The sequence below is a fragment of the Mytilus trossulus genome, chromosome 12, assembly GCF_036588685.1.
Source record: "Mytilus trossulus isolate FHL-02 chromosome 12, PNRI_Mtr1.1.1.hap1, whole genome shotgun sequence".
Taxonomy (NCBI): Eukaryota; Metazoa; Mollusca; class Bivalvia; order Mytilida; family Mytilidae; genus Mytilus; species Mytilus trossulus.
Genome location: NC_086384.1, coordinates 859,579 through 877,097, shown reverse-complemented (window position 1 = coordinate 877,097; position 17,519 = coordinate 859,579). Strand labels below are relative to the sequence as shown.

The following is a 17,519-nucleotide window of genomic DNA, read 5'->3' as shown; positions in this document are numbered from 1 at the left end:
ACCTTTAATGAAAATGAAAAAGTTTTCAAACTATGAATGTTTCGGAAGCAAATCTTTATTTCATTAACTGCATTTATATAATTATGTACATGTGGTACAGTCCTCGTCCGGTGTAAGGTATGAGTTCACATGATCAACGGACTGTTTTCTGACATTGAAAGGACTATCGAATCTTCATCTTCGGGGGTCTGCAAATAATCTATTTGTCTGTAAATATAAAGCAATACATTTTTAAATTGTTTGTATGAACATTGGACGACAAATATATGTGACGTATAAAACACTTCTAACTTCAGACACACAAATCAATGAATGTGTTTGTAGATAGATGTTTTTTGTGTTCTGTTTAATTGTTCCGTTTGAAACAGGATGATGACTGCTGTATCCATATTTTGACTATTTTATTTATGTGTCTGTTAAGTTAACGCATCATTAAAAATATAACGGAATTTGATGAGACTGTCATCAATGTCAGAGTGTTAGCGCTATAAAACCAGGTTGAATCCACCATTTTATACATCTGAAAATGCCTGTACCAAGTCAGGGAAATGACAGTTCTTGTCCTTTTGTTTTTGATGTGTTTTGTTATTTGATTTTGCCATGTGATTATGGACTTTCCAAATTGATATTCCTCTAAGTTTTTGGGATTTTACTTTTTCATAATGAATATGAATATCACTTGACTTTGGTTCTCTGCAATTAGAATAGTTCTATTTCAATTCTTATGCAATTCTCCTATTTTTTTTTTTAGAATTATAAAGTTTGAAACCTCAACTTACAGTAATTGTGCAAAGTCATTTTATATGATGAACGTTAGCCATGGAATTAATTGACGATTTTTCTCATCCAATCAAAACTTGCGTTACAGTACATATTTTAAAATATTTTATTCATTAATTTCCCCCTGTTAACAATGTACAGCTTCAAATCGTCACAAGTAATGGGTTTAAAATAATTTATAATACTGAATATTCACAAAGGAATACCCTACCATTATTTATAAACTTTTTTTTTGGACATTGTAACTTTAACATTTATGGAGAATGGTAAGTGTGGCTTGATTTGATACTTTTTGACGACTTCTTGCATAAGAAGAAACGTCCTTTCGCAGCGTTAAAAATAACTTTACAGTTCTAGCTTATGTAGAAGAAGGAGGAAAGATACCAAAGGGACAGTCAAACTCATAAATCTAAAATAAACTGACAATGCCATGGCTAAAAATGAAAATAGACAAACAGACAAACAATAATACACATGACACAACATAAAAAACTGACGAATAAACAACACGAACCCCACCAAAAGCTAGGAGTGATCACATGTGCTCCGGAAGGGAAAGCATATCCTGTCCTGTTACTTATTTTTGAACAAATCCGATGGTCTAATTCGGTAGGTCACAATCATGAAAGGGATGGGGATTGTAGTTACAACATAAAGAACATATCCGATGTCATTTGTGGAACGGTTATTCCATAACAGTCAACCAACTCGTGATGCCGTCCGTGAAATTTACGAAGGGATGATTTTAAATTCATCATTTGGAACTCTAAGTGTAATACCATGTCGAAACCGATTTTGTATTGTTTTGATTCATACGGAAACATACCTAGTATTTTGATCCTTTTCCGTAACCATAACCACCTCCGACACCAACAGCTCCAACTGAAACTGGTCCGTATCCTGCTCCACCTCCTAGAAGGACTGCAGATGCAACTCCGGAACCATATCCAGAGCCATATCCAGACCCGTATCCACCACTGACAACAACTGGTGCTGGTCCGTATCCGCCTTTTCCTACTGGTCCATATCCAGCACCGGAAACACCTCCTAGAACAGCTACAGATCCGATACCGGATCCGAGTCCGTAACCACCAAATCCACTACCGCCACCCCCTAAAAGTACTGCGGATCCAATTCCGGATCCATACCCAGAGCCATATCCTGAACCGTATCCACCACTGACAACAACTGGTGCTGGTCCGTATCCGCCTTTGCCTACTGGTCCATATCCAGCACCGGAAACACCTCCTAGAACAGCTACAGATCCGATACCGGATCCGAGTCCGTAACCACCATATCCACTACCGCCACCTCCTAAAAGTACTGTGGATCCAATTCCGGATCCATACCCAGAGCCATATCCTGAACCGTATCCACCACTGACAACAACTGGTGCTGGTCCATATCCGCCTTTACCTACTGGTCCATATCCGGCACCGGATACACCTCCTAGAACAGCCAATGATCCAACACCGGATCCGAGCCCATATCCACCATATCCGCCTCCAACAGATCCGAGGAGTAATCCAGATCCAACTCCGGATCCATATCCAGAGCCATACCCGCTACCATATCCATATGAGTCTTTGCCAGAGCAGTAGGCAGAACTGAACACAGTCAGCAAAACGAGGGCTAAAGTGAAATACATTTTGGTTGATCGTCTGAAATGCATAGAAAACGAAATGATTCACTGATTAGTATTGCAAAAAATTAAACAACAGATAATATGATTTTTATTAGGATAAACAATAAAAGTACAAAAAAAAAAGAACTTCGAGAAAAATTCAATTGGAAAATCCTAAATCAAATGACAAAATTAAAAGCATGAAGCACAGCAAACGAATGGATAACAACTGTCATATTCCTGTTTAGATCAGGCCTTTTATTATGTAGAAAACGGTGTTTGAAACCTGGTTATATCCCTAGCTAAACATATCACTTGAATGACAGTCGCATTCAATTCTATTATATCGACAACGATTTGTGAACAAAACTAACAGGCATGAGAGGTAAAAATGTAAAAAACTTAAATAAAGCATTAATTTTGTGATATATTCTGTCTACACGAATTGCAGAATACGTTTACAGGTATATCTAGTATCTTGAAAGTAAAAAGCTAGATCGAAAACAAACCAACAATTTATATATGTGTTACACAGAATAGTCTCACATAATTATCTCCTTGAAAAATATAAACTTTCTTTACCTAATGAGTGTGCCAGTTGTCAGAAATAGAAACTATAGAGCATAAATTTTTTGAATGTATAGAAATAAAAGGATTTTGGAGAGAATTTTCTAATTCGTGGCATTTAGTTTTTGGAGTCAAAATATTTTTAAATAAAGACAGTGTCATTTTTGGTATATTGAATTCTGATAACTTAGTGTTAAACTATTGTATTTTACAGGCAAAATATTACATTCATTATGTAAAGTACACAAAATTATACAGATTATATCTGTGCAAGCTTTTCTCAAAGTTTTGAAAAGACGTCTGGAGATATTAGAATATTTATATCTTTCTAAAGACAAGCACGAGTCATTTGTCGACAGATGGGGGGAATGTATGGAAGTTATTAATTAAATTTTATTCTCGATATGATCATGTATATTTAATGTATTCCAAAGTATCTTTGACTTGTATCATATACCGATTATTCACATCATTTACTTGTATTTGTTTTTACTATGTCTTATTCGTAAAATATCAATAGTATGACTATGCCATATGTCAATCACTTATATATTGTAAAAATGTATGTATGTGTGTATGTATGCACTGTAGCTTGAGCACCAAAAAGATCAATAAAAAATATTTTTTTTTTTTTTTTTATATATGAGTTAAAAAAAGGGTTAAAAATCATTTATATATGATACATGTTTGAAATCTATCGGTTTATTAAATAGACATTTCCCTTTTCGTTCATTCTTCTCCAGGTTTTTATCAGTATTGAATCTCTATTCTCTTTCAAGATGAGAGAAATGCTTCTATAGAGATGCTTTATGTTAGGTATCAAAACAAGATTAAATAAACTTCTTCTTTGTATATCTACCAGTTTATACGGGGACCATGAAATTGATATATAATGTAAAAATAGACATCTGACTAGCATAGGAAGTCTGAATTATTATTTTTTTATGAAAACAAAACTTTGTTTCTTTAATAAAAGTGTTGGATAGATTTTTTATTTACCGTAGATTAAACACCCCTTTTAAAGAAAAGACAAGCAGATGTATTAAAATATTTCAAATTAACAGCAGATTGTATTGTTAGACATCAGGAAACTTACCTTAAGATAGGAGCTAGATATAACCTATGCCGACTCTGTGAAATGTTCCTACTTTTATACGTAAAAAAGACTAATTACATATCACATAGTCAAGCCATTTATAATCATGCATCATAATAGCATCACCTTTGTCATGCATATGATCAATTATCGAAATTTTAATTTATTCATAAAAACAATGAATGAAACCATAGAATGAAAATAAGGAAAAAAAATTTAACAAGTGTATATCTGTATTCATGTTTAGATTCAAGGATGGACAGTTGTCTCATTGCCACTCGCACCAAACCTTCCTATATCTATTCGATTCGAGATCTCATTTCACTAACAAAAGTATCAGGCTATTATCTGTCTCTCTAAGCAGTTCATGTTTTGTCATTTTCGGTTCATTTAGATATTTTGTAGTATTCACAATTATCGGTAATTCGTATATTTTTTCATTTGATCTTACTGCCTAATATTTTCGAGTATCAACGTACTGGCTGTATCACTGAAAATATAAGACAATACATTGTGTGACGTCATAGTTACCGATAACCAGAATAATAAATAGTTTCGTTTTTGATACTGACTATATCATGTGAAATATCTTAACGGGATCGTCTAGATATTCCACATGATATAGTCAGTATAAAAACCGAAACTACCTATTATTCTATATTTATTAGGAAATTGTGTATTCTACAAGAATAGCCTGTTCTACAGGTTTTATTTGATACCTACATGACTCAAATATCTGCTACAAAATTTAACATTTACCCTTAAGTACAGTCACTATTTTGCTTTATACATGTACTACTGTCCAGTATGAACATCGTTTAACGAGTCCGAATAAGTGGTGTTACAACTTTTCAAGTTTATTCAAATTTATTTTGCGAATAATTTCGCATAAACCAGTACAAGAGATCGTTCTTTATGTTGCCTTTTTAACATTATTTTATTCGAGCGTGACTGATGAGACATTTGTAGATGAAACGACCGTCTGGTGTAAATACAAAATTTCAATCTATGATCAGTTCATTCTAATTGTGTGCCTCAATTTTTTTTTGTCAATATTTAAACCATTCAGAAAAAAGTAAAATCACAAAAATGCTGAACTCAGAGGAAAATCAATACGGAAACTCCATAATCACATGGCAAAATCAAATAACAAAACGCATCAAAAACGAATAGACAAGAACTGTCATATTCCTGACTTGGTACAGGCATTTTCAAATGTAGAAAATGGTGGATTAAACCTGGTTCTATAGCGCTAACCCTCTCTCTTTAAAAACAGTCTCATCAAATTCCGTTATATTTAAATGATGCGTTAAATAAACAGTCACAATTAATAAAATAGTCAAAATATGGGTACATCAGTCACCATCGCATAACAATTTTAAAAGGGACAATTTAACAGAACACAAAAGCATCTATCTACGAATACATTGAGTGTCTGACGTCATACAATTTTTATACGTCACATAAATTTGTCGTTCAATGTGCATACAAACAGTTTTACAATTTACATGGGCAATGTAAGCATACAGAGTTAAAAAATCAAAAGTATTTAAAAACAAATTACAGAAATAGACCGCGATTTAAACTAGTCCAAAAGTTATAGGTAGAATTTTGAAGAGTACGAATAGTATAAATACGTCTAATGTTTGTGTTTATGTTTAGGAGTAAATATATACTGTGTGATACCAAAAATCTAAAAGAACCGTTTTTATTTATCTTTATTATCTTTGATCAAGCTTTCTTTAACGGAAAGTTCTCCTAGATTAACTATTTGTATCATTTTATTAGTACTAAATTGAATCTAAAAACCATTATTTTGACATTTAAACAATCTGTAAAATTTGAACAACCCGTTTTTCAGTCGGGTGCAGTCAATGAGTACATTTTTCAAACTGATTCACTGTGTTTTATTCTGTTCTGATCATAGTATTTTTTGATGATTATAAAGGATTTGCAAGGCATTTATTCAACCTGTTATATTGAGGTTCTAAAAATCAACAGAACCTTAAATATTTTCTATTGACCTCAATATTTCCTAAAATATATTTTCCTTATATAATGTTTTACACTTTGAATAATAACATTTATCATGATTAACTATTTATAGTCATGATTAAGTTTCGCGGGACAGGGAAAAAAAAATGTTTTCTTTTAAATTTTTTTTTTTTAGAAAACAATATATTTCTTAATCCATTTATATCTATGAAACGAGTAATTAAACCGGAAAAATATATGCTTACGATTTGGTCGAAGTAATGAATTCAAACAATGCATCAAAACTGTCCAAATGTGTTAAGAACATAGAAATATGTCAATCTGGGTTATAAATGTGTCATCATAAATCAATAAATACATTATAAACCCTCGTTATATGTTATGATATGATGAAAGTATATGACAGTAAACTAGCGACAATAGAGATATCTTTTCTACAATTAACAAAGTCACGTGCCGTCCATGCGCATTATATGTCAGTATGGTAAGTATTATTGAAGGTCATTGCGCAAGGTAAATAAGTACATATAGTACTTAGAAATGCATCAAAAACCTTTGTAGTCATTAAACGGTTATTTGACTAATCTATTTTTTTTCTTGAATTTTTGTGAAAGCTTTTATGTGAAGGGACATCTAATTTCATCACAAATAAAAAAATAAAATATAATTTGGATAGTAACCGTCTGTTTGTATTCCTTACTTTTGCTTCCTTGTTAATGTCTTCTTTCGATGAAAGTTGTGTTCCGGGTTATTATTATTATTTTTATTATTAGGTATTTCCAGTATTCTGTGAAAAGATTATTTGTATTTATTTGGATAATTATTATTTTTCCGCCAAATTTTTTTTTTGGTGTCGCAACAGGTCGCTTACTTATTTTGTATATATCATAGTACAGGGATTATACGCTTTAAATTTTTTTACCCTGCTAAACCAAACTAATTACTTTGTATGAGAAATCACCACAAACACTGTTTTTTTCTTGTGTATGCATCTGCGACAATAAAAAAATTGACAAATTTGTTTCAAAATGACTCGTTACATCCTTAGAATGCGTCTGTTATTTTTAACCGAAGGGATGTAGAGTCTCCCAGTGAGAGTTATTCTCCATTTTGTATTTGAAATAAGTGGAACTCATAAATCATAAGTGATAGAGACCTAGGGTATCTTGATGTGAGGTCCTTGGTCCAAAAATAAAATAAAATGAAATAAAATCAGGGTCAAAGGTCAAGGTCATATTCAAAATATCAATTTTGACTCATTCTCAAGTCCTTTTATCAAATAAAGGCAACAGTAGTATTCATATATAGTGGTAACAAATCCGGATTACAAACTAAAACTGACGGAAATGCATCAAATATGAGAGGAGAACTACGATACTACAGAAACACAACATTAAAATGTAACACACAGAGAAACGAATATAGCACTTGCATATTTCCTGACTTGGTACAGGATATTTTAAGCACAAAATGGTGGGATGGACCTAGTCTTGTGGCATGCCAAACCTCCGTCTTTAATGGCAATGTAAAATATAACATTTAAATTATAATACTGCATGACAGGACTACAATACAAATAAATGGGAGAACATATAGGACAGAGAAACATACGAATGATAGCTAACAATTGATACCACGTTTAAAATTTAATTCGCCAAACACGCGTTCCGTCCACACAAGACTAACGAGCGACGTGTACTGAATGCTTCATAAACCATAAAAGATTCCAACAACATGTTATTATAAAATTGTAAATTTTGTTTGCAAAGGTGCGATTTTACTCCTCTTCCATTAAGAATTATGCTTTAGGTGAAATAAATCATTAACCATGCATACATCAAGGTTTTCAATATCACAAAGAAGTCAAAACATTTACTACATTTTATCATCGGTATAAGGAAATCATACGTAAATATAGCTCAACATTCAGACTTCTTATACGTTCAGGTATTTCACATCCAATTTGTTATTGAAATATTCTCTATTAAGCACAAAAATGTCAGTTTTCACCTCAGAAACTAACAAAATAGATTTATTAAGAAGGGATACAGTTACGATATTGATGTCAGGTCATTGAAGATTGCATAGGTTGGCGTTAATATTGATTCATTTACAGGGTCTTACAAGTTGTCAAATATTCGTCTTGTTCGTCTTTCGTGAAGACAAATCCAGAAAAAAATATTTATAACGTGATGTTGTTTAATTTTTTATGCTTGACATTCAGTCCTCAAGAATATAATCAGCTCAGTAGGCACTACTTTGGTATCGATATGATTTATAACAAACTATCAAATAATGCCAGTTAATAAAGTTTGAAATAAAACAGAAACTAAGGTAACATTTCCCTCATGCAAAGTTGGCCTTAGATGGCTTTTGTTATTTTTGTAGGGTCCTATTTGGTTTTAGCTCTTTAAGGGTTTTTGTTCCTTGTAAACCCTAATGTGTCTTATATTCAGCGTTTAGAATTCCTTGTGAAAAAATCAAGAAAAACGCTTCAGACGTATGAATGTGTTTTTTTTAAATATTTTTTACAGCACCGAGCTATTGGTTTTATCGGCTCAGTAGACTGAAAATCGATACTGACAAGAATTATAAACAACTGTTGGAATCTGCCAGTTTATACAAAAACTATAGTTTCAACTCCTTCACGCAAAGTTGGCCTTGCATTTAGCTATTTTCGTTACTTTTTTTTATTTTTATCAAAGCTCTTCAACGTTAATATATAGGAATATATGCTGTATACCACAATGTGATACCTCTATCAGGGGTCTTTCTCCCTCCCTTAGATATGTATACGATTATCTAAAGAAAGCTTTATAACATTTCATCAGGCGTTGTGACGTGGCTTATAATTTATGTATTGAAGCTGTGCTACCAGAGTTAAATGACTATTGAGAAGGATGCATTTATATTGCAAAATTATACTGTAGATTCATGATTATCCTTTGCATACCAATGTTTCGTGTTTTTCTTGGGAACAGATCAAACACGATTATTATTAAATGATCAACGAATGACGGATGTTCTGTAGGCTTATATGCAGACCTCGACAAACAACGAAATTAAATACAAAGTATCATTGAACATAAAGTTTTCATTTATCCTCGAAATTGATACCCACGACAATAATTGAATCCAAAGTATATATATACTAAACGATCCACAATACGATCCCAATATATTCATAAACAGATAAAGAATATTCCACATTCCTTGTAAAAATAGGGCGTGTATTTCGGCCATTTATAATTTCAACTTAAAGTTCGTCTTTGAGTTGACATTTAAACTGTGTCGATTCGTGCGCAACTGAAGAGTCTTGACGTACCAAATCATTAACAATGTTTATTTGTTAGGTTTTTTGCCTAACGATTTGTAAGCAAAAATGGGATGAACAATTCTGTTTTTGACAAATATTTGAGACACACAGGCGTCTGAGCATTCTTGTGTCATAGAATGGTTACAATATATACTTACTTGTTTCTATCGGTACGCTCATTAATAACACTGAGTATTCAAACGGGGTGTATAGTACAGCCGTACTTATATTAGTCAATGAATAGCTTATCGAAAAATTCAAATATATTATGACATAAGAAGAGAACTGTAAAGTCGTTTTTAAATGTTTTATCGTACCAGCTCTTCACTGCAGCTATACTAGTTGTACAATCATCCTGTGTTTAGGCTTATCGGTGAAAAAAGATACAAATATATATATCTCATATCTTAAATCAGCTACAGACTGTAGAGGAAATAATGGTTAAAATGGTGGCTTGGCGGATGTTTCAGCAGAAGGTGTCAAATAAATCATATTTTTATAACATTTTAAAGGATAAAAGACCATACCAATTATATATATGAAGGAATCTGAACCGCGATGGTATTCCTAGCCGCGATGTTTACGCTGAGATGCGATGGTAGCATGTGACGCTATCGTGTTGAAAGCTACACCGAAGTGTTATGGTGACAACGCTAAAGTGCGATGGTCTACATAAACTACATTTTCAAATATTTTCATGTCGATGTATATGTCAATTTGTATGTTCAAGTCAGAAGCAGTTTTACGTTTTTTATATAGTTTATTAAGGCCTTGAAAATTTTAAAGGCTATATACGAGAAACTGCGGAGATTGAAAAATAGGGGAAAATTAACCTTCTCTAGCGAAATTCTTTCAAAATCTACAAACGGTAACTTTAAGTACGATGGGGCGTGATATTCTCCATAAACTACATACGGGTTCGTCAACAGAGACTCTTTCTGATAATATCACGGTGATCCAGGAGTTAACTCATTAGAGGAACCAAGTAAAGATCAAATGTAAATGCAGAATTATTTTGACATGCAGAACATCGAAGAGAACGATCTCTTTTTTAATAGTATATGCAACGGTTATTTAAGACAGTCATAAATAATTGTAAATGCATATACATGTGCTAGCTATTAATACATATACATGCACTTATCATAACAATTGCACATCTTTAGATTTTAAACTAAACATCTTGCATCAAAAAGACCATCGCACTTCAGCGAACGGACCATCGCACTTCGGCGTAGACCATCGCACTTCAACGAGACCATCACATTTCAGCGTCCCCATCTCTAATCCGAGGCCTACATACAGTTGGGTGCAGACCAAGCATTACATAAAGTAAACGCAAGTTAACGCCGCGTGCACATATTTCGTTAGTTAACTTCAAATTTCCCGTTTACAAGTAAACGCCTGTTTACTATAATTACGTTAACGCGGTCGAAATGGAAATTTCTAATGTCTACCCGAGTAAACGGGCGTTTACTTTGTTTCCGTTTAGTCAGTAGTAAACGGGCGTTTACTTCAGAATTCGTTAACTTTATTTTTACGTGCACTTAAAAGTAAACGGGCGTTTACTACAGATTTTAAAAGTGTATTTTTACGTGCACTTGAAAGTAAACGCGCGTTTACTTTTCGCGTTAACTGATTGGAATAATTGATAAATAAACTTCATGTTCATTTGTAAATTTATTTATAAAAACGACCTTTAGTCTTTGTATTTTACGTATATGTGTTTTAGACCAGAACAATTCATAAACTCTTTTAATTCGAATATTAATTTTATTCAATTACACACAATTAGTTCCATTAAGTCCATTATTTTACTGATTAGCAGATTTTCTATATTTTCTTTTCAAAAAGTACATGTACAAATATCTATACGGAAAGAAAGGTTATCCGAGACATCGGAAAAATATTTTTATATGATGGGATATAAACAAGGTTTACGTTGTTTCTTTCCCCATTTTTAATTGTCTCTTTGAATTCTATAACTCGGTGCATTTAATATATAATTTTTAACCGAAATTCCCCTCGTTTGTCTTGGACATGATTTCAGCTCCTGTTTATCAAACGTAAATTGTACGGGGATATTTATAAAGTGTAACATAAGTATGTACGTCATTTGTACCATTCCGTCAATTGAAATGTTCAAATATTGCTATCCTTTACATGGATATATAACTCATTTACTATTCAGCTATAAAGAGTGCCAATATGGTGTGTATTGGTTGTTGGACAAATATTTTTATAATACGAGTCAGTCGTATGAAAACTCCTGAAATTTGTTTCAATTCAATATTTTGAATTAAGGTTCATCATAACAAACGGACAAATATGGCTGTATTTACATGCCAAAAATTACTCTGAGTGCAGACTTACCTGTAAAGTTGGAAAAGTTTTAATGCCTAGCATCCACTAGATATAAAAAAGTTAAATCCATTTTGTGTTTCAGAAAGATAAAATCTCTTTTGCATTTTGATGGGCATTTTTTTTCCTTCATGCAAAAGGTGTGAAAATTGACTAAGTTGTGGAACAACTATGAGATGCTCCCTCAGGTAAAAAACCGGTTTGTATTGTTTTCATTGTCCTTAATTGACATAGACACCAGGTATCTTCAGAACTATAGGTGAGTTAAAGAGTTTATCTGAGTCAGTGAGTGGACAGTATCAAAGTAATGCAGGTGTTTGTTTATTTTTGCACCTTCTGAAGAAAGGAAAAAAAATGCCCAGCAAAAACCATGAAAGATTTTATCTTTCTTAAACACAAAATGCATTTAACTTTTATATATCTAGTGGATGCTAGGTATTAAAACTTTTCAAACCGCACAGGTAAGTCTGTACACAGAGTAGTTTTTGAGGTAAAAATACGGCCATATTTGTCCATTTGTTATGATGAACCTTAAAAAAAAACATGGTGGAACTCTAAATTGACATGATTGATGCGAACATTTTTTTTTAGTCATAATATTCAAATATTGCTACCTTCCAGTTTTATATAATACAATCAATCCTTAAATGAAAATATAACTCATTTACTATGCAGCTATATAGATTTACATAAAAAAAAGTGCTAATATGGTCAGTTTAATATGGTTGTTGCGGACAAATAATTTTATCTCAGTCTGAGATATGAAAACTTTGAAATTTGTTTACGATTCAATATATTGAATAAAAAAAAAGACATGCTAACACTCTAAATGAATGCGTGTAAATTTTTTTAATCATAATATTCAAATACTGCTATCTTTTTCATTATACAATCAATTCTTACATGAAATTATATAACTCATTTACTATGTGACTATATAGATTTACATAATAAAATGCTAATATGGTCAGTTTTGGTTGTTGCGGACAAATAATTTTATTATATGAGTCAGTCTGAGATATGAAAACTATTATATTTTGTTTACGATTCAATATTTTGAATAAAAAAAAAGACATGCTAACACTCTAAATGGATGCATACAACATTTTTTAGTCATACTATTCAAATATTAGTACCTTTATTATTATACAATCAATCCTTACAAGAAAATATAACTCATTTACTATGCAGCTATATAAATTTACATAATAAAATGCTTATATGGTCAGTTTTGAGTGTTGCGGACAAACAATTTTATAATACGAGTCAGCCTGAGGTATGAAAAGTACTGACATTTGTTTACGATTCAATATATTGAATAAAAAAAAGAAATGCTAACATTCTAAATGGATGCGAGTAAAAATTTTTAGTCATAATATTCAAATACTGCTATTTTTTTCATTATACAATCAATTCTCACATGAAAATATACTCATTTACTATGTGGCTATATAGATTTACATAATGAAATGCTTATATGGTCAGTTTTGAGTGTTGCAGACAAATAAATTTATTAAATGAGTCAGTCTAAGGTAAAAAAAAGCTATTGAATTTTGTTTACGAATCAATATTTTGAATACAAAAAGGACATGCTGGCACTCTAAATTGATGCAAACAAATTTTTTTAGTCATAATATTACAATATTGCTACCTATTTTATTATACAATCAATCATCACATGAAAATATAACTCATTTACTATGCAGCTATATAGATTAACATAATAAAATGCTTATATGGTCAGTTTTGAATGTTGCGGACAAATAATTTTATAATACAAGTCAGTCTGAGGTATGAAAACTACTGAAATTTGTTTACGATTCAATATACTGAATAAAAAAAAGACAGGCTAACACTCTAAATGAATGCTAGTAAATTTTTCTAATCATTATATTCAAATACTGCTATCTTTTTCATTATACAATCAATTCTTACATGAAAATATAACTCATTTACTTTGCGGCTATATAGATTTCCATAATGAAATGCTTATATGGTCAGTTTTGAGTTGCGGACAAATAATTTTATTGTATGAGTCAGTCTAAGGTAAAAAACTATTGGATTTTGTTTGCAATTCAATATTTTGAATAAAAAAGGACATGCTGTCACTCTAAATTGATGCAAACAAAATTTTTATGTCATAATATTCAAATATTGCTTCTTTTTTATTATACAATCAATCTTTATATCAAAATATAACTCAATAACTATGCGGGCTATATAGATTTACTTAATAAATTGCTTATATGGTCAGTTTTGGTTGTTGCGAACAAATAATTATATATTACGAGTTAATCGGATGTATGAAAACTACTGAATTTTGTTTACTGTTCAATATTTTAAACAAAAAGAGTTCATTGCCGTCAGGCTGGTACAACAATTGCTTTCAATTGTATTATATGGTCAATTATGGCATAAAAATATAACTGAATTACTTCTATATAGAATAAGATAAACTTGTTAAGAGGTAAATATTGTCAGTTTTGGTTAATGATATCAAATAATTTTGTTTTACGAGTCAGTCTGTCTAAGATGAGAAAACTGTTTATTCTTGGTGAGGATTAAATTACATGTATTTGAATAAACATACTTAAACTATTATTTGCGAAGAACAAGAAATTTACTATAATTATTGTTCAATTGAATACAAATGTTTGACATTTTTAAATAACTTTAATCGTCAATATGTCAAGCAGAAATGACCAGTTGGTCAATTAATTTTGATGTTCCTTATCATTTCATATTTTAGGTCAGTGTATCCAGGTTACGATGACAAACTGCGTTAACCATTTAACGGGCGTTTACTACAAACAGTAAACGCGCGTTTACTTATTACGAAAATAGAAGACGCGCATTTTTCCTCGTTAACGCGTAGGTAAACGGGAAGGTAAACGCCCGTTTACTCTTTACAAAATTAGAAGACGCGCCGTTTTTGCGTTAACGCGGAGGTAAACGCGAAAGTAAACGCCCGTTTACTTTTCATGTCTACTGCAATTTCGGAGTTAACGCACAGTTAACGCGGCGTTTACATGAAGTGCACGCGATTAAACGGCGCGTTAACTTTTGGACCCGTCTACATGTAATGCTTGGTCTGCACCCAACTGTACATATATAAACACAAACGCAAACACAAACACAAACACAAGCATACTTTCGAAAAATCACTGACAAACAACATCGAACAAAACAAAATGTGCTGGAGTAAGCGAAGTAAGATTTGTGATAAACAATCACGCATTGCCAATTCCAGAATTGGCTGATAATAACCTACAGACATAGACCAGTAACAGTCTAAATGACCATGAAAATGAGCTTGAAAATAGAAAACTTGTGAAATCACGATCTTAATGTGCTCGCTTTATAAAAAAAAGCTACAAATGAACACCGATTAGTCATAATTGTTTACAATATTTGCAATCAAGAAATGTATGCTGTATATCTGTTCCGGACCATACGAGTATTTGGACCATGCGCGTATGGTCATGACCATATGCGTATACTCATATGGCCCTACCATACGCGTATGGTCCGACCGTACGTATGTGGTCTGACCATATGAGTATAATACTCGCTTGGTTTTTAACGGGCCGGACCATATGAGTGTAAAGACCATTTAGGTATTTTTTTTCAAATAACATTATAGTCGTTTCAACAAAACAAAAACTTTATCTAAAAAAGCAATGATGGTTACATGACAGTTTGTAAATTTTTTAATTGAAAAATTACGTAAAAATAAATTATTGATGTCATAATTAGTTTTCATCGCTAGTTACATTCTTGCATGTAGGCTTGAGTTGACATTTACTACCACCTGGTATCATGATTTTTATTTGCATTTGCGAGTCTTGAAAATGCATGGTTCTTTTCAGTTACACCTTTTGTTTGCAAGTTTTCGAGTGAATAGCTTGCCTTTTTGCAGCTGCGTACAGTGATACCGAGATCTTTGGTCATTCTGATCTCTACAGAGTTTTTAAGAAGCTCTAAAGTCTTACTAGATCTCAAATCTTGCAAAATGACTGCAATAGACCATTGTAATAAGACATTTAAAATAGAGTCTAAACTCTTCATATGGTATGACCGTTAATTAGAAAGACGCTATCATACAGGTAATTTCATTATTATATTATGATAATCTGATTTGCTCAATAAAAATCTAAAGTTTCACAAAGTGAAAAGTAAAGAGAGAGGATAAGCGCTATAGAACCAGGTTTAATCCACCGTTTTCTACATTTGAAAATGCATGTACCAAGTCAGGAATATGACAGTTCTTGTCTATTCGTTTTTGATGCGTTTTAATTTGTTATTTGATTTTGCCATGTGATTATGGACTTTCCGTATTGATTTTCCTCTGAGTTCAGTATTTTTGTGATTTTACTTTATACTATCATGGTACTTTCCAGTAACTTCGTTTTGGAATTTAATTATTTAAGTCAAGATATTGCCATTCACCCGTTATAACAAATCGGCAATGGACATCGGTAATGACCATCGTTATAAAATGGTTTTTTAATTGTTTTGACAAGTACTGAAGGTAAAATAAACTTTGTGAAACTTTAGATTTTTATTTAGCAAATCAGATTATCATAATATAATAATGAAATTACCTGTATGATAGCGTCTTTTTAATTAACGGTCATACCATATGAAGAGTTTAGAGTATTAAAAGAAAGCTGTAACAGAATGTTAATTACCCCGACCATACGCGTACGGTCGGACCATACGCGTTTGGTCCAAATACTCATATGGTCTGGAACATATCCATTATAGAAACGATTACAGTATATGTCGACAACAGTTTATCAACAATTCAATTAGTGAAATGTATTTGATTTGAGTTGCTTGGTTTTCTTTCTATAATGATACTTTTCGACCGACGGTAAATGAAGACAATGGAAAGTGACTTGCACAAGCACAATTATTAATTACACTTAAGAAAGAAATGTGTATTGATGAATATCACAGACTACTAGTATTTCGATTTCACAGTTAATGACAAAACTTTACAACCAAAGAGATGAGTTCAGCTTCCTTATTGTAAACTTTGAATTTCTATGTAGCGCCTGCATACGGAGTAAATATTTCCTAATTGATACGATATTCCCGGGCTTTTGTTTCCTATTATGAGTTCCTTGATAGAGGGTTGCTGCTCACAAGGTAGCTATTAAACCAAGAGTTCCAAATGGCGAAGTTGAAATGATCCTTTCGTAAATTTTATCATTTCGAAGTCTGTTGAATCAAACACAATCTCAGTTAGAGAACATTTTGAAAATTTTCAAAGAGCACAATGTATTGCAACTCTGTCAGGAAAAATGACCTGTTTGACAAAACTTCATTCATCCACTGACTATTTGTAGATCTGAAGTATCTTACTTTTTATTACATCTAGATAGTATATAGGGTTAGATACTACCTATTTATATATACCAAAATATTTTATTATATGTTTATGTCTAGATACGGTGTATTCGTGAAAATTATATTATAATTTATATTATACAGTTCAACACTGACTACGTGTATTATCTTACTATCTTTTTTATATTTCAATTTGGTAGATAAATGAGCCACAAAGGGTTAAAATTGATTTGTTGATATGTATCAGTATGCTTCATATACATAGTTTCGTTCTGCTGCAATGGCACGTTTACCTCTCATTTACATTTTTATCATATAAACGATAATGTGATTAAAAAAGAGATGGAAAGATGGGAAAACGATAATTCATATACTGATTATAAACTTACAATGCTTCTGCCAAATATAGGAGACAGATAACTACC

General features: G+C 31.9%; 1 protein-coding gene across 1 annotated transcript; it reads right to left on the bottom strand.

Moving 5' to 3' along the window:
• Positions 1–1,606: 1,606 nt before the first annotated feature.
• LOC134693526 (uncharacterized) lies at positions 1,607–2,428 on the bottom strand. The gene has a single exon (XM_063554364.1). The coding sequence runs from the start codon at positions 2,426–2,428 to the stop codon at positions 1,607–1,609; it is 822 nt and encodes a 273-aa protein (XP_063410434.1).
• Between the last annotated feature and the right edge of the window lie 15,091 nt (positions 2,429–17,519).

Excerpts from the sequence above, each read along its gene's own strand:
- LOC134693526 (XM_063554364.1), bottom strand. The coding sequence starts at position 2,428 with ATGTATTTCACTTTAGCCCTCGTTTTGCTGACTGTGTTCAGTTCTGCC.